This window comes from Poecilia reticulata, chromosome 6 (assembly GCF_904066995.2).
Source record: "Poecilia reticulata chromosome 6, P_reticulata-male-v2, whole genome shotgun sequence".
NCBI classification, from domain to species: Eukaryota; Metazoa; Chordata; class Actinopteri; order Cyprinodontiformes; family Poeciliidae; genus Poecilia; species Poecilia reticulata.
Window position 1 is genome coordinate 15,038,174 of NC_088835.1, and position 25,574 is coordinate 15,063,747.

General features: G+C 41.1%; 1 protein-coding gene across 1 annotated transcript; it reads right to left on the bottom strand.

Annotated features, from left to right (window-relative positions):
* Positions 1-108: 108 nt before the first annotated feature.
* Positions 109-22,417, bottom strand: tshz3a (teashirt zinc finger homeobox 3a). Its single transcript, XM_008411646.3, has 2 exons — positions 21,756-22,417; positions 109-4,257 (listed from the first exon to the last, which is right to left on the bottom strand). The coding sequence occupies exons 1-2, from the start codon at positions 21,793-21,795 to the stop codon at positions 959-961; spliced, it is 3,339 nt and encodes a 1,112-aa protein (XP_008409868.2). The 5' UTR covers positions 21,796-22,417; the 3' UTR covers positions 109-958.
* Positions 22,418-25,574: the final 3,157 nt, after the last annotated feature.

Below are 25,574 nucleotides of genomic sequence, written 5' to 3' on the forward strand. Positions count from 1 at the left end.
TGATAGGCACTGCAATGCATGATATTTCTGTAACTAGGTTGCAACTGTTAATAATTGCACTGCTCTAAAACTTGAATAGTTAAAAGTAGTATACAATTTAACATGGTTAATAAGCATGAAACAAACATTTTTTTCAGCAGTTAATTCAGTTTAATAATAGAAGCACAAGGCATCAACATATCTGTATTGTGTCTTTTTATATCAAATAACATTTATAAAACTATTGTGCAAAACAGTGTCCTTTTAATCTTCAAAGGCTCTGCACCAGTGGATAGTCATAGTCCTCTTAAATTAGGAAATATAACAAGTATGCATAATTTAAACAGCAAATTGTAAGCTTACACAATATATGTAAATTTTTACACAGACCTGGATTTTAAGTGCTCCCTACTCAGTAATGATGAATAAGGCAGATTTTACAATCAGCAAATATAATTGATAACAATACAAAAGTGATGAGCTTCTGCTGTTTGGCAGATCCTTTGAAGGAGCTTAACCCAGGAATTTGGCTGCTTTAAGGTGTTAAAAATGCTTAATCTGAAAGGGAACTTTTAACTTTTGACAAGACAGGACTGTACAAATGTAACAGTAAAACATGCAGTCTACCACCAGATCAAATTCTTACTTCCAAAATACAAAATAAATACATTATGTTTTATAGGTTTCAAGTCAGCTGCTTTTCTTTTCGTTGCGTTCTTACACATTTTTGAAGGTGAACGCAGACAGAGGAAGCCATATATCTTTGAGCTACAGTATACTTTGATGTGAAATAAATGTCTTGAAATATAAAGAAATGTTTGTAGGCCAAACTAAGGTAAACACATTGTGCTAACCTTTTTAAACACTAGTTAATGGTGTCTTCATGTGTTGTCCAACATTTTGGAGATTCTCTTTAAGTGTTTTGTTTTTAGCAGTCTTTTTACATACATTTTCCAGTATGTCTAGTGCTACAAGTAATTTAGTGTTTCTCTAGTTCACAAACATATAGCAGATGGTCCTCTGGAGACTTTCCATGGCTCTTGCTGAGGTGAAGCTTGATGGCGTGCTTAGTGGCGAACTTACGGACACAGAGCTGGCAGCTGAACACAGCTCCATTACTGCTGCAGTCATCGGGAGATTGTGGCAAAAGGAAGGAATCCAGGGGCGCTACTTTCTCAGTGAGAGTGTTTGTGTCCCTTGCAGTCTGTTTGGGAGATAGCTTGGCCAGATCCCTGACTCTGAAGCCCAGATGGGCTTCCAGGTGGCCCACGTACGCTGTTGGGGTCCGGATCTGAGAGGCACAGTCACTACAAAAGAATATCGGCTGACCAGAGTCAAGGTTCTTGAGGAACTTGGTTCTGCCCGTTCTCCTCAGTTGGTACTTGACGTTAGCCAACCAGTGACTGATGGTGGTCATTGAGAGACCTGTGAAGCGAGATATGTGCATTCTTTCCTGCGGGTTGAGATCATTGATTATATACTTCCCCTCTGAAGTCTGCCTCAGGCTGGAGGCAAACTGGGCCTGCAGGAGAAGGAGGTGCTGCGGGTTCCAGTTGGAATGACGACCCTTACGTTTGTGGCCATGCAGAGACGCATCGTCCTCATCTTGTGTAGTGCCTACGACCTCGATTTTTTCGGTTGCACGGGACCGCGAAGGAGGCTTTGTGACAGGGTGAGACTGCGTCAAGTTTCTAAGCATGTCTGAGATATCTGACAATGCATTCTCGTGCAGAGGGCTGCTGGACGTGTAGGGAGACACCACTGTTAGCTTTGCAGGAGTAACAAGCGAGATGGGGGATACAGAGGAGCCGGTAGAGGAGGGTGTTAAGGGCCCTGATCCCAGAGAACCGCCTTTATCGTTTTTACTTTTAGTGAGGTCAATAGGCTGGTCATCACTGGGCTGGCAAAAACTATTATCGACAACACTTTCTGGCTTTTTGGTCTGCAACGGGGAAGCAGCCACCGCGGCCTTCTCAGTCATGCTCTGGCTGAGCCTGGAAAGCAGGCTAAGGGGATCTTGATTTGGCAAAGAGGGTTTGGCTGCTTTCCCCAAATGAATGTTCATTACGGACTGAAGAGCACTTAGTGGGTTGACAAAGGGCTGTTCGGGAGGAGTGTGACCGGTGATAATGGCGGTGCTGCATCTTAGTGTGGAAGCAAGGGGAGATTTAACTGCTGAGTCCCTCTTGGGTTCTGTTGCTGGGGATGCCCTGTCACTATGGCTCCCCCTGTCACTATTGGCTGGAGTAACTTCCCTCCATTCTCGAGGTGAGTCAGCCTCTCCTCCCTTGTGTGATTCTCCAGCCTCACTGCTACAAGGGGACAGCTGGTTCTCCCTCTTTGGAGACAACTGCTTCACCCTTTGCTCCACCTTTGCTACTTTTTCTGTCACCTTTTTCACTAAATCTTCCATTGCTTGAAAGTTGTTGGTGGGAAAGGGGGAAGAATGACTTAGTGGAGGGGAAATAAGAGGCTGGTTTTTAGCATAAGATGACAAAGCCCCATCCCCTCCATTGAACAAGAACTTCATCTGTGAATTCTTTTCTATGTTGCCCTGCTGAAGTTTAAGGGCACTGGGGAACTGGTAGGCTGCATGTATGCTAGGGTAGCCACCCCAGCTTGGATTCCCGCTCTGTGCCTTATTGATCGCTGAAGTCACAGTGTTTTCCAGTGATTTTAGGATATCAATACCTCCTTTAGGGCTCTCCTTCAGATCATCCTCTGTAAGATAATTATACTTTGAAATGCCATATTTTTCCTCTTCCTCAGTGTCTTCCTCTTTACCAACAATGGCCATGACTTGCTTTTCATTTATATCAGTCTCTAGTTTGGTGCACTCCTCCTCAACCTCCTCTTTCTTGATCTCTTTCAGAGGAGGGGAGGTGGCTGGAGTTGTGTTGGTTGGAACAGGTGGAGGAGAGAAGGTGGAGGGTGCAAGTGGAACGGACTGGACTTTTTGATCAGTAGGTGTGGTGATCCGCCCAGGACTAGGGGAGGTGGCCTCGGGAACTGCTTTAATTCTCTTACCGACCGAGCTGGACACCCTCAGGTAATGTCCAGTCACCATCATGTGAGTCCTCAGCTCTTGGAGTGTGTTATAAGAGCTGCCACACTCCATGCATTTGAGGATCTGGAGTTTATTAGACTCAAACTGCCAAGAATAGCTGGCACCGTTCTGGTGGCTGTATCGATGGTTAGAATTAGCATAAGGGCTGGAGGACGGTTTCTGTGAGGGTTCACTCTGATCTGCTTTGGCTTTGGGGGTTCCTTCTCTCGATCGTGATGAGGTGAGGTCCAAACCAACAAGTCCCCTTTTCTTAGAGGACATGATTTTGGCTGCCACTGGGGCCACTGGCTCCTTCAGAGGCACTTTCTGGTAGTGTTTGGTCTTAATCATATGGACACTGAGATCTTGGAGTGATTCAAAGGAATGGCCGCAATACATACATTTCAAAACCTTCTGGGCATCCTCTTTTCCTTCCATCTCCAGCAGGGACCTCTTACGGGGTTTGGACCAGCGCTTTGAACCGCTGCCTGTTTTGTCCTGGTTGTCGTCTCGGTAGTGGCCTGTGTCATTCATGTGAACGGTCAGCTCCACCAAAGTGTCATAAGCTGCACTACAGCCCTTACAGCGAAATTTGCTGGCCCCAGTGAAGATAGAGCCAAACAGCTTTGGATTTTGCCTGTGAAGCTGGACTGTACTAAAGAGGCTCGGCTCAGAAGGAGCAGGGTGACGGCTCTGAGGAGGGTGTTGTTGTAGGGTCTTTGCTACTGCAGACTGATGCCAGTCAAAGCTGCTGCTGCTGCAGCTGCTGCTGCTGCTAGTGCTGTTGCTGCGGGCTGGCTTCTCTGTCGAAGCCACGGACTGTGTCTGAAGTTGTGTGGAATTCAAGTTCAGTGGTGACCACAAAGGGCTGGTCAGGAAACTTGAGTAGATAGCCTTCATTTGTTCTAATGTGTCCATGCCTATGGGAGGCGTTTTGGTATTAGGATTCAAAGATGCTGGGACCAAGTTGGATTCTGCTTTTCTGGATGGACTCTCAAAGTCTGAGAGGCGATCACTGGCTTCACTTGCATGTGACTCACTGTCCATCTCTTGTCCTGAGAGCTCTGTGGCCTCAGCTGATTCCTGGTCACATGCCTGCTCCTTGGCAGTCCCTACACTTTGCTCCACAAATTCCTCTTTCATGGGAAGGTCATCATCCTGTGGTACTGACGGCTGTTCTCCTGCTTCGGCTTCCTCCACAATCTGCTCTGCCAACTCCTCGGGAGAGTAAGCTGCAAGGAGAATGGAGACAAAGGGAGAAGGAATAAGATGAGTTAAATTGCAGGGAGAGTACATGCTATGTTAGAATAACTGGAGAAAAAGTTTCCCTGCAATGTGTGCCCGAGGACTCCCAGGGATAAATGAGCCATCTGTGTGGGAGCCTTTAAAGCTGAGCTGAGAAATTACAGTCATCCCATTTCACCTCATCAACCGTTGAGGTGTTATTTTCCTCTAGGCGAGCCTGTATTTATATACTACCCCAGCCACATGGAACTTATGCCTCCCCTCTTTACACTCCTTCTATTGGAGGAAAACAAAAAAAGAAATATCTTGGCAAAAACATAATGCACCATTTTATTTATCTCAGGGCACAACAGCTTGAAATGAAAACTAAATCTGAAATTAATGAAGCCCAATCTCACTGTGGCATTCTCCTCTGGGGTAATAAATGAGTTGGATCAACCTCCATCTGTCAGTTAATATGTCTGACGCCTCTTCATCTGCCTTCTCTCTGATTACACACAAATGCAGACTGACGCCCGCATGAACACAGTCAAAAAGGATTTTTCTAAAAAAAAAGTTGAAGTGAGAGGGATGTCAAAATTTTTGTCAATTACATTTTGATAGGTTAACTAGACAACCCACTGTGTCAAGTGGACTGAAGTCATACAGTACAGTTTTTTTAAAATAAAAGGATAACATTTAAAAAATGAAAAAATAAATTTAGATTTCAAGCAAGAAGTCAGTAGGCCTTGTACAAGGTTTTAAAAAGTTATGATTTCAAAAAGAGCAAGATCTTCCACCATAGAGTTCATATGATTTAAAGTCCTTTTTAATATGTAGCTTAGCATCTACTCAAAATCACAATAATACATTTCTAGAGTGCCATCATTAAAACTGTAAGAACAAAATATCTTGCAACAGTATGAAAACTTGAGGGTTTTCATAAAATTAGACCATTTTATTGTCTTTTTTTAGGATTTTACATAGATACCATGTTAAAGAGAAACGATAATATTTTCACATAGTTTTATCATACCGTGAAGATATTATACAGGAGTTGAGGAAAAGGGATTGTTGACCTGAAAATAAGCAGCTTCTCAGTTTGCATGTCAATGACGAATGCTCTCACGAGGAGCGATAAGTGTGCGCATGTGTCCGCAAATAAGCGCACCTCATACAAACAAACACGCACAGATTCCTGTGTTTCCCGTGGCGACAGGTCTACGCATCTAACGCCAACTCAGCCACTACTCGCCCCCGAGCCCCCTCTACCTCATTTCCTGACAGCCTCACTCACAAAGCCGCTCAAGTTGGAAAAAAAAAACAAATAATCTGAAAATAGTGGATGGCCTGTGGACAGGTCTGAGGCCGTTTGGACAATATTGTAAACTAAGACAAATGCTAGGGGGGGAAAAAAACCCTGGATATGGACTCAGATGGTTTGATCAGCTACACAGTTGAGCTTAAACAGGCACACACACACAAACACAAATACACTATGTGACTAAATCTTTCATGCCCTCCCCTCCACCCCCACACACATTTCCAGTCTAAACAAAAATGTCATAGCTGAAATAACTCTCATTTCCAGTGCTAACAGCCAATCTCAAGGCAGCCATGCGGCTGGCGCTGGTCTGATTTGGACCCCGGGGGCACAGTCAGCAGGCAGCCCTACCGTGAGGCCAGCCTAATGGAGACCTGGCAGGTGCGACCCACTCTCCGTCCTCCCGGAGATTTGGTTTGTCACTGGGTATCCATTACCTGCCATTCTCCGCTGATAGGCCCCGACAGCCCTGATCAAAAGATGTCGTCGGGCCCCAGTCCGCTTGGCAGTCAGTGGCATGTCGTTTGTAAAAAGGGCCAAGCAGGGTGTAAATAAAATGACATGATCACTTCCCCGGCCCCTCATGTTCTGGACACAATTATGATAATGCGGACGTGGGGAGAAGGGGAAGGAGGGAGGGGTGGAAGAACGGAGAAGGGGTGAAGAGGTAAACGGCTCGCGCTCAGAGAAACATACAAGGAATATGTCTCCCTGCAAATAGAGTTCAGCTGCCGCCCTCTTTGCTCTCACTTTACTTTTCCTTCTAATGTTTATAAAAATGAAATTGAGGAAGGTTGGGTTGTTGTGTCCTCACAAGCTGGTCACAAATGTCAGCTAGCATTAAAATAGCTTGGTATATTGCTAGACATTTGATTTATTTCAACAAAAGTTGAAAAGAAACTGTTTTTTTTTTTACTGGATCTTCTTGACCCAAGAAAGGCGCATTATATAAACCTTCAATCCCAACTGCAATATTAGTGAATGCAATATCACAATCTCTATGGACGACTTGGAATATTTGGTAAGTTATTAGAAAATGTCATGCATTCACAATCTGCATATCTGGTCAGTTGGGTGGAGTTATTAAACAACTCTTAATTCCCACACTTGATGTATATTTTCAGACACTAAAGCTCATGTAGCGGAGTAGGGATCTTGTGTAAGATAGATCGTAATTAGCATCATAGCTATTTTCAGCAATAATATCACAATCATAAACTTTTCTAACATACTTGATCATGACCACTATCTAGCTAGTCAGAAACTCAGTTCCAGGTCTGTGCAAATGGCATATGAGCGCCAAATGGTCATGTTGAAAACACCCTTCGGTGTGGATATTGTTACTGAGTAAAGAGCTCACAAACTGACCTATTTCTAGTTTCAGTGATGTTGTTAAAACCAACGAGTTTTAAAGAGAGGAAGCACTAAGATGTTAGAAACTATTTTAAACAAAAATCTTTTTTTTCTACAAAATGCATGCAGCCCGCTGAAATGTGAGGAACAAGAGAGCGAGGAAAAACTAGACCAGATTACAGGTCATCTGAGCAGGGTTCAGCAAAGTTGGTCTGCATTGTCTTTTTAAGCTTTCAGTCTTTGTCTGCTTTGAAACACGGTGGATTTGAATAATGTGAAAGTCTTCTTGAAACCTCAGCACTGGAGCAAGAGTCTATCGGTTGGAGGGAACACACTCTGAAATTGCCATTCTGCTAATGCTAACAGTGCCAATTATTAAACACAGCTTAAAATGTGTTTTTGTTTTAAAATAATAAAATTGTGTTTTAGGACCTGACAAAGCATTATACAAACCCCAGACTGAAAATACGCGCAAGGTTAAATCGTGATGAGTGCATTTCGGAATTTCATTATCATATTCCACGTGAAACCTTGTAGGCACAATCCGAAACCACTTTAACTCCCATCTTTGTGTGGAAATTGTTTTAAATTTAAAGACAATAGGGTTATTGAAGAGCAGGCAGCACTGAAGGTAGGGAGAGAGAGAAGTCCAAAAAGACCAGCAATAAAAACCTTTAGAGTCAAACCGTGCTCCCAGGCAATTTAAAATGCAAAACAAAAACCATTATGTCTGAGCACTATCTGTTAATTTAATCCCCAATGACTGATAATCCATCACACAGGGCGACAACCACATCCAATTATTCTCCCTGCCTTGACTGACAACAGAGGTGATTTATCAAGCTAATAAAAGGTGATGGGAATATAGAGGCTCTCTTAGAATAAATTATGAATATTTTGAATACAACAATACTCTTGGTTGCAGCCCATAAGTGATATCTAAGCATATGGGGCAAGCCGTTTTCAGAATCTTCCTGGTGGTTGTTTATATGTGTGGGTGTGAGAAAGGGAAAAAAGAAAGCAAGAATGTGTGGCGGGTTCTTGTAATGATAAACTGAGCTGATGCCATGGTGGCGGGGGATAGGGGTGGGGTAGTGGTGGCAAGAATCATTAGGTTCACTGAATGATTCCTTTGGGGTGGGGTTGGGCAAGAATGGTAGGAGGTGCACTTTCATGCAATCAACATCTCCGCCGCCGCTCACAGAAAAAAGAAAAGGCAACAACAAATTCACGCGAAACACAAAAGCTGCGAGAAAATGAAAGTCTCGTGTTCAGAGGCACACGGCTCAACCTCAAATACATGCCAAGTAATTATAAACAAAGTTAGTCAGTTATATCACCCCCCCACTTCCATACACATTCACACACAAACTCACTCGAACATGCACGTAGATGCAAGTGATGAGGAAAGACAGTGACATCTTGGCATGCAGGAAGCATTCCTGTGGAGTATCATTTTCATAAACATAAGGGCCGCAGACGAGGAGGGAGAGATCATCTGATAGAAATACTGCAGTGCTGCTCTGACGACCAGGAACAACAGAGAGGGCAGGGGGTGGGGGTGATTAGGCAGGAAGGTGCTGTGGCTGTCCCTGACATGGAGGCTTTCAGCGTCTGTCTCCTTCTCTCGGTCATATTGGGATTTCTCTTCAAGGGTTGCTGGAAGACTTAAACTCTGCCGTTGCTGTGTCTTAAACCGGTCCTTGTGTGATTAAAGAAAATCCCACATGGCATCTTGGAGAAGAAATCTGCACACTCGTGATGCATCTCATCATTGTAAAAAAAAAAGAAAAAAAAATCCAAAACACACATTTGCAAACTTTTAACTTTCCAAAACAAACTAATACTATATTTACCCCACCATCACTAAATACCCTTTTACGTTCATTTTTTGAAAATCGTCTTGATGACCAAGAGGAATGTTCCACAGCTGGGGAAACAGTCTGGGGAGGCAGATCCCACCCAATAGAAGCAGGGTAAACAGGATGTGTCATTAGAAACTGTACCTGCATCTGACCCTCGTGGCTAAATGATTGCTTGGTCAAAAACACAACCTTGCCAGAGGCAACATAAATAACAGAAAGGGTTGTCCTTTGTGCGATAGATACAATCTTTCATTTTTACTGCTTTTTGTCCCCAAGAAAGGTTTGGCTGGTTTGAGCAACATATTTATTTAAAAAAGTGCTTAAAATAGCTTTACTACATATAAAAGCAGCACTTGTTATGAATATACCGATGTCTTTTTTTAAAACATAAAATAAAATTACTGATGAGGTACACAGAGAAATCAGCTAAGTGCAGAACCTGTTGGTTTAAAATGTAATCTGACCTGACGATGACAACTCAAAACAAGTGATACTTTCTCAATCGGTGAACACATCACATGAAAGATGTACCATCTCACAATAATAACACTTTTCAATGTGTGTGTGTGTGCTACTATTGTGAAAAAATGGCTCACGCGTTGCTATCTTTTATCAACGAGAAGATTAAAAGTTAAGTCAAAGAAAGCATTAAAGTGCGAGAAGCAATTGAAAAGGAAACTACATTCTGATTAATTTAATTCAGGCAGCGAGAGTGTAAGAGGGAACAAGACTTTTAGCAGATAACAGGATAACAGGAAGGCTGAATGCAGTACAATACAGCTGCTTTGTTTAATTTTTTAGTGCTTATGAAACCTGCTGCGAATCCATTTATGAAGATATACACATGAAGACTACTGTTTTGGCCACACTAGCATTACTAGAATGGACATTTTTAACATGTAGTACAAAGATGTTAAAAATGTCCTTTCCATCATCCCTTGATCTATGTCTCAAAAAATGTGTGAACTTCATGTTGCCTCTGCTTCTCTAAGTAATGACCAATAATGGAAAGAGATAAAGAGTAAATATTTCGCAGCAACCTTAGTTTCTGATAGCAATTGAAATTGGCTGAAATTTGTATTCCTGTGTCAAAGCTTTAGAAACATTGGAAATCAGAAATTAGTCTTAGAAAGTACAAAAGTACTATTTTTACAAACATAGAGCACAATGTTACTGTACAAGTAATGTCAGTCGGTTGCATAATAGTACGTTTCTGGAGTCTAGACAGAAAACTGGGAGTAGTCCCACTAGGTGTTCCCTTTGAGCTGACATTAGAAGAACAGCAGCAACAATAAAACCAAACACCTAGGAAAAAAAAAATTACACGTCTTCTGGATGATGTGAAGCTATTTTAAAGGGGATAAGGTTTATTATTGCTCGTCATCAAAAGAAAAGAAGAAATGAGCTTCTTTTGGGATATTTATTCATTTGTCGATCAGTATTCTCAAAAGACTAACTCTGAAAGAAGTACCATAACTAAAACTACCACAGCAGGACATATCTGTCTTGACATACGTACAATATTTCAGCTGGACGTTGAATGCCTTGAACCAACACCAGTCCTCTGTGGGGGGCCCTTACTGGCAGGAAATGGCTCAGGAACATTACAGGACAGGAAGCCACCTCACTCTCAATCAAATGAAAAACAAAAAGAAATCTGCTTTGTAGTTTCTTCTCAAGTTTCTTAGCTGTCTAAAACTCTTTAAATAGATTAGAAAAATTTAGTCTAAAACAACCCCATTCTGTCAAAACAGGAGCAGATCAGTAACATACCTAAAATGCCTTTCTCTTGTACACATGTGTCAAAGTAACACACTCAATCAAACTTAGGTCTCTCCTTCTTTTCCCTTTGATCTTGTCAAGCCGGCTTTAAGTCCCACGAGAAAAACTGTAACAGGTGATCTGTGGCCACTTTAAAAATTAATATATTCTGACATAAGTCGCTTTTTTAGAGATGACCAGGAGAACGGCGCCCCTCTCCTTTTTATAGGTTCTCAGCTCATAACTCAGCGACAATATTCAGCTTTTACATGCAGTGTTGTTCCAGGCAATCATGGATGTCTTTGTCGGGTTTTATTTGTGTGCATTCCCTACCCCCTGATGGCACTGTGAATACATTGTGTCCGCCAATTGTAGTGCAGGATGTGTGATATGGGAGATGGGAAAAACAGAGAGATCATTCTGGCCCCAGGCGAAGCTTAGGGCTGAACCTTGTCAGTGCGCATAGTGAGAAGAGAGAGAGAGAGCGAACAAGCGAATGGATTCAACCCTCAGCTGGTTGTTGTGTTATGGCTGGACCTCAAAGCTGCCAGCTGCACACACAGACCCCCACGACCTGAAAATTTATCCAGTTTATCTGACAGGAGACAAGTCACGAACACATAGAGGCCTCCTGGTACTAACTCCAACACAGAGGAGGAGGAGGTCACGGAACGCATCGGGCCCCGGTTTGAAGCAGCCACAATAAGTGATAAAATATAATGGAAACAAACACAAAATCTGCACAACCTTCTTCCACAGGTGCACAAACAAGGCCATCAATATAGCGGCTAAAAGAGAAGGCAGCGTTTCAGTCACATATTGCTGTGATACTCTATCTTTGACAAAAATGTGTTCCGTCTTGCCGCCTCTCTCTTTGTGCACTTTTCTCAAGCATTTCTAGGTCAAAGCTCTGTGAGGTTTCAAACCGGTATGCATTTTTATTAAATTTTTATTATGTAGCTTATTAGAAATGATAACAACTGAAAAAAATCTGATCTGATATAAACAGAGAGAGTTAAGGCTAGTTCATAACAGTATATAGAGAAAGAGATTTAGATAGATCTTAGCTATCTCTTTTCAAATACAGGGTAGAAATTTTACAAACTATTTTAAAACACCCGCAATCACTGGATAACAAATCATTCCGAGTTTGACACTGAACATATTCTGTTTGTGTTTTCACAAAAACAGTAGCCTTCAAAAATAACAAATAATGTTTAAAAAAATATCTCTGTTAATTGTGAAAAAAATCCACTGTTGGATTGCATTGTTTAAATGCACACCACAGGGGCGATACATGTTTCAATAACTGCCCAAGAAAATGAGCAGTCCAAGTACACCAGCACTTCTAGCTGTGATGTGTAAAATTAGTAGAAATGTAAGGAGGAGACTCCTAAGTAAGAGCATACCAGGTAAGCTTTGATGAGTACCTCAGGACCTGCATGATTTTTTGGGATTTTTATTTAATGCATGTACAAGATTCCTGCCTCGGGCAAATGATTGCAACCTGAAGCAGGAAGCGGACATTAAAAACCCTAACAAATTGTAAAGCATTTACGTAAACACCTTGAAAATTCAAGCTGGCAAACTTGAATGTTTCCTTGTAGCTGAAATTACACTGCATGCAATGAAAAGGCTGTGGGAAAAGTAAAGCCTGTGGGTTTGCTCCATCAGCAGTTGTGATGTTTAGCTTGTTTTGCCACCAACAGTGTTTTATCGTTTAAACTAGGCTTGTTTAAAACCGGCCTGATCTCCTGCCTGTGCTCTAAGCTGAGAGCAGGAAGTTGTAAAACTGTCTGAAGCAAAACTGTCTCAACAGGACACACAGGAATCAGACTCACATTACCGTTGCTCTGATATGGAGTCAGATGAGACACACAAAGAAAATATCTACGGCTACAATTTAAACTAACAAGAAAAAAAAAAAAATATTTTCCCGTCCTGCCAGATGTCCAATAGAGCTTATTGGAAGAATTTAAAGAGACCTCTATCAGTCAGTTGTTGTTCATTGTGTAAAGTGTCTAAGACATTGTCAAACTTTAATACTTGTACAATAAAATAATCTCAGTTAAATTGATCAAGGAAAACTAAACAAATTCCAAAAACAACAGATTTCAAAACACATCAAAATTAAGAAAAGAAAAAAAAAAGTCCAGGCTTTTAAAAACATGAATTAAAAGGGTTAAAACTGGATATGAAATGATGGTCTATAGTCTATAGTTGATGAGTTTCTGCAAGTGTCCAAATCCAAAAAGGTTCTGAGGGGAATTGGGCTTTGCAGATGACCGGCTTCTTCTGCTAAAAAAAAAAAAACTAAACTGGAAGTTAAATGAGCGCTACGTTCAAAGCTGAATCTTGGGCCAACAAAAGGTCGTGAAAGGAGAGAATAAACTTGGGTTGAGGAGCAGGACAACTAAATCCCTCCTACAACACACAGCTGCTGCCATGATCGCCTAGCAACGAGGAGGTGATGGACGCAAGCTGAAGATGGATGGTCACCATAAATCACTGTAGTGTGTGGGAGGAGGACAACGTAGAAGGCAGAGAGAAGGGAACAAGGAGAGGACAAAAAACAAAACATTCTTTTCCTTCACTTTTCTTTCAGAACAGCGGAGCCAACCTTGCCTTGACCTTTTAACTGTACTTTCAAATCAAATATCTTTCTGAATCGGATGGTTCTTGGGATTTTTCTAGAAAAACTACATGGGGACGTACAGATAATTATGTCACTTCCACTGGATCTTTATAAACATGTACACCTGCAAAAATACCCTTTACTTCTCCATCAGACACAACAATGGATCATGTGCCGGTTATCAAGGTATCCTAAGATTTAAAAAGTTTCATAATCACTAAACATTAATTTTATTGAGATGCTAACGCGAAGAGAATTTGTTTTGCCGTTGTACAGAGTGTAGAGTAATGCTGGGTAATGTACCACCATCCCTAACCTATTGATGTGCACTGCTTTATTAGTACAATGTAATTTATTTTGAATCAGCTTAGTAATTTAAAGTTCTTTTAGTTTTAGACTAATTTCAGTCTAAAATCAAAGTTTATCAATCGGCTACAGATATCTGGATTAAAAGTGATTTTGAACACCGTTTTTACATGTTTATTAATTGTGTAAACATATACCTGTTTTAACCAAGAACGATAAGCATTATAAAAGAATTGAGTTGGCCTCTCTCAGTTGAGTTGACATTTCTAAATCGGAGGCCTAGACCAGCATACTTCTTGAAGCATTGAACTTACTTGAATTTTTTCTTCTTTTTGAGCAGTCTGGTGTCATTACTGTCATATTCCTTCATCACATGATTGAAAAAGGGTTGCATCAAACAAAGCCCTCTTACAGTTCTGGGTTATGCTTACTGGGTTTATTGTAGACCAAATAAAAAGGTCTAAACCAGTCAGACTTAACATTGACTCTTGTCTAAATGAGGCCCTTTTTGTAGCCTCAAGACTGAAAGAAGGTCTAGTCCTCAGTGTGACTGTAATAATCAATTGTTCAACAACAGCAGGAATGATTGTTGCTCATCAACCCACGAGAATCCAATACCAGCCAAAGCCAGATTTGACCAACTTTTTAAAAGATGATGATAATGACCGCCTATCTTTCATAAAGCAACCCCTCAGGCAAAGCAATCTGGGTAGTGTAGTTGCGGCATAAACATCCCTGGGCTATCTGATTATGGCTTACTGCTGCAGCACTGGTGTCTAGTAACACTCAGAGAGCGCTCAGCCATCCATCACACAGTGAGTGTCTGTCTCAGGCTTTCCACCCTGCTTCTTCTCGTCCTGGCTCTCCAGTTACAGCCATACACGGCCGGCCTAAATAATATTCTTCATGATAAATGGCGCTATAAGCCTGGTATCCATCATTAATCTGATTTTTAAAGAAGCATCCATCTTGGAGAGAGCCTGTTAGGGCCACGGGAGAGCAGAGCAGCCCGGGTTCATTTAAAGGCCAGGCTGCTGCATGAGTGATACCTGTCAGCCCTGTTCATCAGGGAGCAGTGCACACACATTAAACATTGACGCCATATGGCCTCATGTGCACACACACACGCACACACACGCACACAAGCATATCTGCGGTAATTCTCTCCATGTGTGTGTCTTTTGTACATATATTATGAGTAAACAACACTTTCACATTTGTCGGACTAGTACACCGACAAAACATATTTCTCGCCTTTATTGAGACATCTTGCGACATGTCATGGAAGAACATTCTGTCACTCATCAAGACGCAGCTCAGTGTAACTCAATCCTTCCTGTCATCTGAAAAAAATCTCCCCCTCCCAAACACTCCTCCTCAAGGGTTTCAGGAGAACTCACTCTTTCCTGGAAAATCACTCACGCGCATACAAACAAAAGTTTATCTCTCACTTTCCCAACTCTACACCTCACTCTCCGTTCCTTAACTTTTAGGGATGTTTTTTTGGGGTTTTTTTGGTTTCTTTCAGTCCAATCCCTGTCTTGTTTTTCCTCTCTTTCCTCTTTCTTTCTCTCCCTCCTTGCCCCCTATCCACCTCCATTCTGTGTGTATCTGGTAAAGCCTGTTTGATAAATGACACACGTCACCGTGTCAGAAGCGAAGGGTGGGTCAGTGATAAATGACTCTGTTGAAAAGGAAATCGGCTCTCTGGCATAGCCGGCCTATTCTCCTCGTGGATTGGGTTTCAGGACCCCTAAAGAACAGAGCAGCTCAGGTTCCCCGAAAAAAAAAAAAAAAAAAAAAAGAGCACACATCCCACCAGGCTCTGACGCTCTCTCACTTCTTAGAGGAAAAAGGTGGGTGGGTGGGTTGGTGGGGCTGTGGGGATCCAGCCTGTCCCAATTGTCGCCACAGTGCAGCTGCATCCATCACAAGAGCGGTGGGACTATTTTTACAAAGCCTCCGAGTCGGTGCCAAGACAGCAGTCTCTGCTGAAAACCTCAGCTGAAAGCACACTGAAAGCTGAAAGGGAAGAGCGACTGGCTAACAGTTTTCTATTTGTGACACTACTACACCACTTACACTCCTCTCTGAGAGCCCAACCCTACGGCTTGACATCTGCCAAGTGTGTGTTAAAAAGGAGAGAAGGCCCATTTTACCGCCCCCACCCCCCACCATCATCCCCACCGCCACTGCCTCCTCCTCTTCCTCTTCCTCCTCCCCCTTGTGCCCTTCTTCTTTTTTTCAGCTAAAGTCTCTCTTTCAGTCACTTGCTGGCAGGGTGGCACTGTTATCATTACACAGGCAGGATTTATGGAGTAGAGGCCCGCAGTTAAAAACAAAAAAAGGCATCTGTCAATACCTGTGGGAAACACTTCGTCAGCCATCCTCCTCCTTTCACTGGTGCTCACAGTCTCATTAGGTATGCACTTATCAGACACATAGATCACAGACGTGACTTAACTTCAACGGAATCCGTCTGCAGGACCTTTCATTAGCAACAAGGCCTGCAAGGCCAAACCACTTGCCTCGCTCTAACACCTGCAAACAAGCAGAGGCAAATTGTTGTTGGAGTTCTCAGACGGTACTGGTGCAACATGTCAAACTGCAGCTCCCCTGCTGCTTCCGTAAGGACACGCTTTTCACACTTAAACAGGAAGGCAGACACATATGAAAGAGGAATAACTGTTTTCACCTGCTTTGTGACCCAGACACAACATGCACGCAGGAATCTGTATCACGGGCTGTAAAGGTTTGCATCGTCACTAGTGCCAGATATGTACGAGCCGGTTAGCGGTTCTAATGGAAGTTTTGAAAAGTTCCTGTTTCCAGATAAAGCAGAAATAGAGTAACGCAGGGCTGCCTCACTCCTACCTATTTCTCAGCTGGTTGATAGAAGATTCTTGCTTTGATAGAAGGCGAATTTAGCTCTGCATAAACATGTTCCAGTTATGGGGAAAAAAAAAATCATGACGTGTAAACTAACTGTAGGAATGCCAAACATCACTCTTTAATTAGTCAGCACTGTTTTAGCATTTCAGCTTGAAAGACATGAGTGGTATGTCTGGTACATGCTCGTCCAATTAACAGGATAATATCAGCGTTTATCAGGTTTATTTTATGAAGAACTTGAAAAGCTACATTTTCTGGAATAAAAAAAACACTTGAACTATAGTAACATCAGTGGTGATTATTTTATGTCTTTGTTAAAGTCTATGAATCAAAATTTTTTTTTTTACAAATTACATTGTTGTATCATTTTAAATAATTAATGTTACATTATCGTAGCCGCTGTAGGAATATGACTGCTTCTAACTAAGTGCAACAATAACAAAACACTTATAATCCACAAATTACAATTTTATGTTATTTAAAAAAACATATTTTTTAGGTCCTAGTTTCCTTTATTGTACGCTTAATGCAGAAAATGGCCCAAAAGCAGGACACATGGTGTGTGCACTCAACCAACTTAGCCATCCATCGCCCTACTTTACATGTAAAGGTAAATGTAGGTTATTGTATCATTTAGTGTTATCATGAAAAAATTAATACATTTTACTAAAAATAAATGAATAGTGTTTGCGACTCTTAATTTTGCTGCTTGAGAAAAAATAGACTGTTGGCTACATGAGTTACCGTAAATGCTGATAGATTTGAAAACATGACTGAATGCCGGCTGCATGGCGAAACACTCGGTAGCACACTTGGTTTGCAGCAAGAAGATCCTGGATTCAAAACCCGGCCGAGGGTCTTCCTGCATGCAACTGGTTGACGATTCATTGGAACAACACAAGTTCTCCACGCGTGTGTGTGGGTTCGCTGTATTCTGTCTTCCTCTCAGTCCAAATGTGTCTGTTAGGCTAATTTACAGTCAATATACCATAATTTGCCCTTAGGTGTGACTGTATTTGTGCATGGTTGTTGGGTTCTGTGTTGTACTGTGATGGACCAGCGACTTGCCCAATATACCTCTTGCCCAATGACAACTACAGATAAACCCCGTCCTTTGTGACACTACACGGACAAGCTGGTATAGAAAATGGATGGATGGATAATTGAACACAATTATTGTGGGTAGCTAAGTGGTGCCGTTATACTAATTGAAGTAACAAATGTACTAAAGTGACACATTTTATAGTAGGCAGGTCTTGGTTTTAGAGCAGTACCTGCATTTGTGAGGCTCTGACCGTGTAAGGTGATATTACTTTAATAGTTGTTGCATAAAACACAGCAATGTCTCACGATAACATTTTAATACTACATATCACATCCCTTCCATAAAATTGTAGTATTCTTACCTAGGATTATAAAATTGTAAGGATGTCATAAGTGACCATGCCTGGTGTTAACACTGCATAACAGGTTGTCACAATCTGACTGGGCATGTGCTGTTCTTATGTTGCACTAGTGACGCGCTAAGACTAACAGATGGAGTGACAGAAAACTTAAAGCCCACAGGTTTCACAGGATTAAGGCCAGACTCCAACAGATACACTACAGTCATGATGCCTTTCATGGATAGAACCAAATCACACACGAACACACACACGAACACAAACCCCAGCGAAATGAGTATAAGTGCCAATTTAGATGCACACTCACATCTACAACTATAAAAGACGGGTGCCAATTTGCCTGCTGCATCCCTGACCATGAAGAACCAGGAAACTGTTGTGGGATGTTAACAATTTTAAAAATCACAGAAACAAAACATTTGAAGCTTCTGATAGAAAAGAATGGGGGTTATAATACAGAGCTATTTGTAAACATACCCAGATAAGACAGTGTGTAAAGAACATTAACAAACTGTCTGGCAGTTTCCACTTAAATTCAAAGTGAGTTGCAGAAAAGTGTCTCAAAGTAGCAATATATATTTTTTCTGCATGGTAGGTTTTTATCACAACCTAGTCTCACACTTTAAACATTAGCATGAATAAACAATTTTTATAGTTTTAAGTATGAATGGACTAAAAGTTAAAAGTTTAAAACGTTATGACATCATAACCTCTACGATCCACTGTCGTACTGCAGCTATTGCGTAACGTCATTTTAATGTCATGTCAGAGAAATTGACTGCAGTTTTCTCTGACTATCTGAAGCATAGAGTAAAGCATTGTTGTGCCTTTTCACCTGTTGCTGGGCACTGGCAGTCAGCTGGCTGACACTATACAAGTGATCGGACAAATTAAGCAACAAATGTTAACGTGTCACATTTGTGTTACTCTATAGAGCAGGAAAAACTCCTGGGTTTAAATGCTATTTGTAGTCTTTGCATTAAAATTACAAAAAATGAATGTTATAAATTCTGATGCTATTTTCTCAATCATATACATATACACACACACACACACACACACGGTTTATTAAACTAAATTGTCTGAGAGGGAGAGAAGATTTATAATTTTTAACTGTATATATATATATATATATATATATATATATATATATATATATATATATATATATATATATAAGAAAACTGCAGACGAGTTCCAATTGGAATGAATGATTTGCATTTAGATACTGTATTTTAGCAAGCATTTGCAATCTTCCATCTGTCACAACATACCCTGTCTACTGGCTGAAGTTTAACTTTAACCTGTGGCTCCTTTCAGTGATGTAAAAAAATATCAAACACATGCTAAAATACATTGAAGTCCTCATTTGTCGCAAGCACGTTAAAGGTGTTAAAAATAAATATTTGAACTAAAAAGTTTTAGCTCACATCCCGTTCTTCTCCACCTCTCAGACTGTTTAGTTGAATATCCAAGTCTTTGCCTACTTGTCGTAAAGCTGCTGCTGGCTTCCTGTTAAGTCAACAGAGTAATGCTTTAGCTGATTCAACAGCTTCAGGCCCTGAACTCGAGGTAAAGCTGATCGCCCGCCACAAAGGAAGGCGTCCGGCGTTTCTACAGTCGGGAAAAAACTCTCAGTCTCCCATGTTCTCTCGGCTGTTTACGTGGCCAGCCGCCCTCGGTTGTTAAGAGCACTCAGACCTGACCCAGGTACGCAGGCCCATTTGTCACCTGCAGCAGAAAATTGAGTTACAGCACAACCAAAGGCGAGCAGCTCTGTGTAATATCAAGTTGATTACATCAAAGTGGTGGCAAACCTCATTGGGCCGGGCACCCCGAGCTTGTCATCTCCAATCACAGGGCCTGTCAGGACTCCATCAGCCTCACGGCTAATTGGACCAACGCTAATGAAGCAGGCAAAACAAGTTTTCTACTGTGGAGGGAGAAGCCCTCTCAGACAGGAAAGAGAAAGAGGGAGAAGCTGTGTGTTTGCGTGCGTGTGTGCATGTGTGTGTGTGTGTTTGAGAGACAATGAGCGAGCAAAGCTGAATGTGTGTATATGTGTTGTTGGGGCGTGTGTAGATTTTTCATGCAAGTCTCAAGGTTGCAGTGGGCTGACTCTCCCCCTAAGTCCCTAATCAAGGCCCATCATCTGTCATCCTTTTCTTTGCTCTCTCTATCACCATGCTCTGTGCTGCAATCAATTCATCATCACCCTTTGTGTGCCACTGAACAGTTGACAACTTTATAACTTGCAGCTGCACGGGCTGACTGACAGGGGTGGAAGGGGAGCATGAAAAAATGAAGAAATGAATAGATGAATGAATGAACAAAGAAGCGTGGTTGCAGGGAGAAAAAGTTGTTTTCTAAAAACACAAAACGATCTATATTACAGCCTTTTATTCTCTTTCGTCAACAGAGAAACAGCAGCAGTGCGGAGGGGAGGAGAGAGTGGAGAGCAGAGGAGGACATGAAGAAGAAGAAGAAGAAAGAAAAAAAAAACATCCTTCTCACTGATCTGAAATCAGAAAGCTTTCAGTCATTCTTTATGTGCTCCCCGCGGCCACTCTGAGCCAGTGAGCATGTACATTAGGGCTGGGGCATTTTGATGAAATAAAAGCCCAGGCCAGCTTATGGCTAAACAGAATGGGAGCACTCACTCAGCCTGTCTCTGATTGACCATTAAAGCCATTGATGAATGGGCCTGTCAGGGGAGAGACAATTAAATCAAACATGAAACAAAGCCGTTGTGACGGCCCAGTCTGACAGAGCAAACCCATTCCTCCCCTCCATTACATAGCACACGGCTCCTTTTACAACCCCTAACCCACTCCTCCCGCCTCCTCTACCCACTGTATGCCTGTTACTGTGAGTGTTCAAAGTGAACAAGTGAGTGTGATGTGCTCTTTTTTTTTTTTGAAGCGTGTGTATGATTTCTTACAGTGAAACCACTTTGCCCCCCCCCTCCTCCCCCATGCCATTCTTCCACTTTTCATGAGTCACTTCATCATCATTGATACAAACTGAGCATGCTTGTATTTGTTACATTGTTAGAACCTTTGCTGCTATAATACCTTCTCGGGATAAGTTACCATGAAGCCCTAAATATTCAGCGGCTCATCATTTTTAGAGTCAAACTGTGGATTGTGTTTGGGGAGGGATGGTGCTGCGATTAGGTGAAAATGAGGTTGCTAAAATGACAGGAATTCAATGGGAAGTTCCAATAAGGACAAAAACACAAACCAGTGTGCGTGCGTGTCACAGTGAGCAAGTAAAAAGTACACAGGCCCTTTCAAAGTGGTCTAAACGTGACGTCACGGGCCCTCAGCACATGGTTGGAAGTGATTTTCTGATGCAAATCGGGAAGGATCAGATCAAAGCCGCATGACAGCCAATCAATCAACCGTCAAATCAGACATGGCAACTGTCGATTGTGGCTCCTTCCAGCCCACGAAACTCCCATTGTCCGCACGCGGATTGTTTATCTTTTCCCAAAATGAGGGAGAGAGAGAGAGAGAGAGAGAAAAAAAAAACCCTTTGAGGTACATTTTCCTCATCTTCTCTCACCGCATGAAAGAAGTTATGCACTTCCACCAAAATGCGCACGAAGCTCCATGCTCCGCTTTATGACACGCCTCAAACAATCACCATCAAACATAACGCTCTTACTGAATATAAATGCTTAGTTTGAGTTGTAAATAGGAGGCGAAACTTTCCGGCAGCATATCTATCCGGGTTGCAGCACAGAAACGCATAACGCTATGCTTAAAACTGTTTATCCGCTTTGAGAAAAGGGTCGGTGACAGCCTTTATGAGCTTTCACAACAGTGGCCAAAAGTGCCCGGGCGCATCGTCAGACAGAGCAAAAGCCATAAAGTGGAAACGGAAATGCAGTGACTGGAAAGTGAGCCTTACAAAACATCGTAAACCTGGTGTTAGGCGCTTTTATATAGTTGGATCCACATACCTGCTGCGCGCTTCGGCGCTTCTTGTTTCCTCCGTGGCATTTTTTGGCTGGCGATTTCCTCCAAAAGTCTTCTTGTTCTGTTGTTTTTCTTATTCTTTCATACAGCTACCTCCTCGCCGTATCCGGGAAGATCCACCTCTAATCAGAAAAAGATTTACGCCTTCGTGTTGTAGACTGCACAACATCGGAGAGTCCGACAGGAAGGGAAACTAAAAATCATCGCAGCCAGAAGGAAGGGAATGTAAAACGAGGGGAATAAATAAACCTGGAAGCGGATCATAGGGGTTTGTTTGTTGTTGTTGTTGTTGTTGTGATCATTCGGAGCGAACGCGGTCAGAATGTCAGCGGTGATAGCCAGCGTCCACCTCGGCTGCCTGGTCTGGCAACAGACAAAGTTGAGGGATAAGAGAGATGATCGCGTCACTCACAGCGGGAGAATGGGCAAACCCACCGCTCCGTTAACTCTTTACTTCTCAGAGAGGGGCGGACACCTCACACAGGCGTCCACCTACCTCTGACTTCATGCGATCAACAGCTCAAACTGTTAGTTTAAGACACACAGCAGAAGGAGTGCTGCAAAAACACCAAGTATCTAGATCATTTTATGTTCTGCATGGACTCAGTAAAAATGCAGTTGCAGATCACATTGGTTTGGCTATTTTTAACTTGCAGTGCCATACAGGAAGACGCTGCAGATTATATATATATATATATATATATATATATATATATATATATATATATTTTTTTTTTTTTTTTTATTTATTTATTTATTATTTTTTTTTAGCAAAACCTTTAATGCATATTAGATTCTCATATATGTCTGTATCCTAGAAAGTAAAAAAAATAAAATAAAATATATATATATATATATATATATATATATATATATATATATATATATATATATATATATATATATATATATATATACTTGTTTTTCACCAAAAGACTGTCCAAACTTACAGGTATAATTTCTTATTTAGGAAATTAGGTAATTTAATAAAAAAAAAAAAAAAAAAAAAAATTGGAAGTAATTGAAACTGATTTTCCCAATCCAAAGAGGACTTATTTATTATACACTGTATTTAGTTCAGATGCGTTGCCAAGAAAACCAGGTGGGGATGGGGGGAATCTATATGGGCCTACATGAACAATAGCTTGAAATTGACCACAGTGACCCCCTAGACAGGTTAACCTAAAACGCTTAGTAGGTGCAAATATTAGAGTTTCTCTGGCTGATAAAATTTTTTCTGTTTTCTTTCATGTCTGACCTGGTAATATTTTTTTTCTTGCTTTTTTAAGACAGAATAAGGCAAACAAAACAAAACAAAATAACAAAAAAAGACAGTGGAATACAACAGAATACAAACAAATTACATGATAATAAACATCGAAGCATGAACACTTTCTAAAGGTGCTTTTTTCCCCTGAGTTTTGATGCATTTAATGAAAAGTATGAACAGAAAGAGTAGTACCTGCTGGTCGCTGATTGGAGCTCGTTTCTCAAACCTTAACTTCACGGGGACATTTACTGCACATGCTGATTCCTTTTCCATAATTCATATTTGAAAACAAAACGCTTCACCTTTAACATAGGTCAGGTTTTCAGTCATTCCCATGCACCTTAATACAATTACCCTTTTATTTCCATTCTTTCATTCCTATTAATGTTAATTACGCCTTTGTTTTGTTGCTGTTTTGTTCTGGCATTAGCATGTCATTGATGAAAGCAAAATGAATGTTTTTGTAAGATTAAAACATTTATTAACAACACAACCGCTGAGAAATTATATATCATTACATTCATGGAGTACAAAAGGTTCACTTTAAGATCAATGAAACAAAGTTTATTCAAACAATTAAAGCTGATAATTGGTAGGAATTGTGGGGGGAAAAAATATTTCATGAACTCAGTTAAGAAATCCAGTTGAAAAATCATTGATGTCCCACCCTTTAGGACCAAAAAGTAGAAGGCAAGAACTAAAAAATAGAAGCTATGTATAATCTGAGGTGGTCCATTACTACATTATTGTAGTAATAAACTGTAGTGGTGGAGAAAGTACTCAAAAAATGTACTTAAGTAAAAGTACAAATACACAGACAAAATATACTCAAGTAAAAGTAAAAAAGTACTGGCTTTTAAAAATACTTAAGTACTTGCTGAATGCATTACCTAATCCCTAATACAATATCATTAAGTGAACCGATCATATTTAATTTTATTACATCAGAAATGTGCCATTTCAATGAACAATGCCACAGATAAAGCATGTTTTTATCGTGTTTACTCTCTGTAACATAGTTTAGACTTAGATATGTGATTCTATGCATCATAATTTTAGGGATGGAAACATCTTGTCTTGTCCTTACAGCATGAACTTCACTTTTTTTTTTTGCCACTAGTGGCATTTATTTTTTAAAGAAATCCAACAGAAAGGGGATGGAAAGAAGGTTTGATACCGAGGAGCCACGTAGCAGAGTTGTAGTCAAGACCACCTACCCAAGACCAAGTCAAGACCAGCACCCCATGGTACGTGACACAAAAAAATTAACTTTTACCTATCAAAATTGCTTCTCAAATTGATCTGAAAGATCCACATTCCCATTAAACACCTAGATATTAAATACTTAGAGCTGAAATAAATTTAATCAGTAAAGATCCGTCCAGAAGAATCGGATTGTTCCTCAATGTCATATCAATGCAGACTTTGGTCACAGCGTTGTCCCATATTTGCGACACCCCAGTCAACACCTCCACACAATAATTCAGCTGCATGAGTGACAACTTTTTTTCAGCTAGTTGCAACATGTGTCTCTGTACAGCTAGCTTTGCTAGCATTACGTCCACAGAGCTTACCTTTCTTTAAGCTTTCCTTCGGAGTGATGCTAAAAGTTAGACGAAGTCCCCAGCGTCTGTGAAAGCGAAGCGCTGCTTATTTTACATGTCGCCATATCTTATGATTTATGCAGCGCTATTATATTACTGACGATTAGACAGACATCTTCTCCCGCTCAGAGGAAACCACTGCACATGTCTTGGAGCTCCGCGTGCGAGTAAAGGGGGAGGCGATGGGTGACAACAGACACGTAAGTCACGTTATTGCTTGGATTTTACGGCGCCACCTTAAGTCCCTGAACTTCACATTTTAACGGACAAAAAGCGCAACGCGACTTGGATGTAACGAGTAACGCGTAACGCGACACTTTTGTAGAAATGTAGTGAAGTAGAAAGTACAGATACATACTGTAAAATGTAGTGGAGTAAAAGTAGAAAGTCCCCATTATTAAATCTACTTAAGTACAGATACACGAAATTAAGTACAAGTAACGAAGTACTTGTTACTTCCGACCACTGAACTGTAATTTGCTCCAAAACACAAACCACATCTTTAAAATGAGATGCTAAATGTCCGAGCCAGATCTCAAGAAACGCATCCATGCATTTATATTTCGTCAAATGAATTACTGCAGAAATCTCTTCACAAATCTCCTTAAAAAGTCAGTCAAAGAGGTGCAGCTGATTCAGAATGCTGCTGCTCACATTCTCACTCAAAGTAGAAAAATTGAGCACTACACCCAAGTTCTAAAGTCCCTACAATAGCTCCCTTTCAAATAGGGTTTTTTTTGTTGTTGTTGTTGTTTATAAATCATTAAATGCTTTTGCACCAAATTACATTAAAGATGTGTTATCACCGTATCAGCCTTCCGGACCGCTCATTTGTTGAAGACTACTCTGCATCATCATCAGAATCAGAGCCAAGCATGGAGAAACAGCATTCGGTTTTTATGCACCACAAGTATTGAACGGACTTCCTG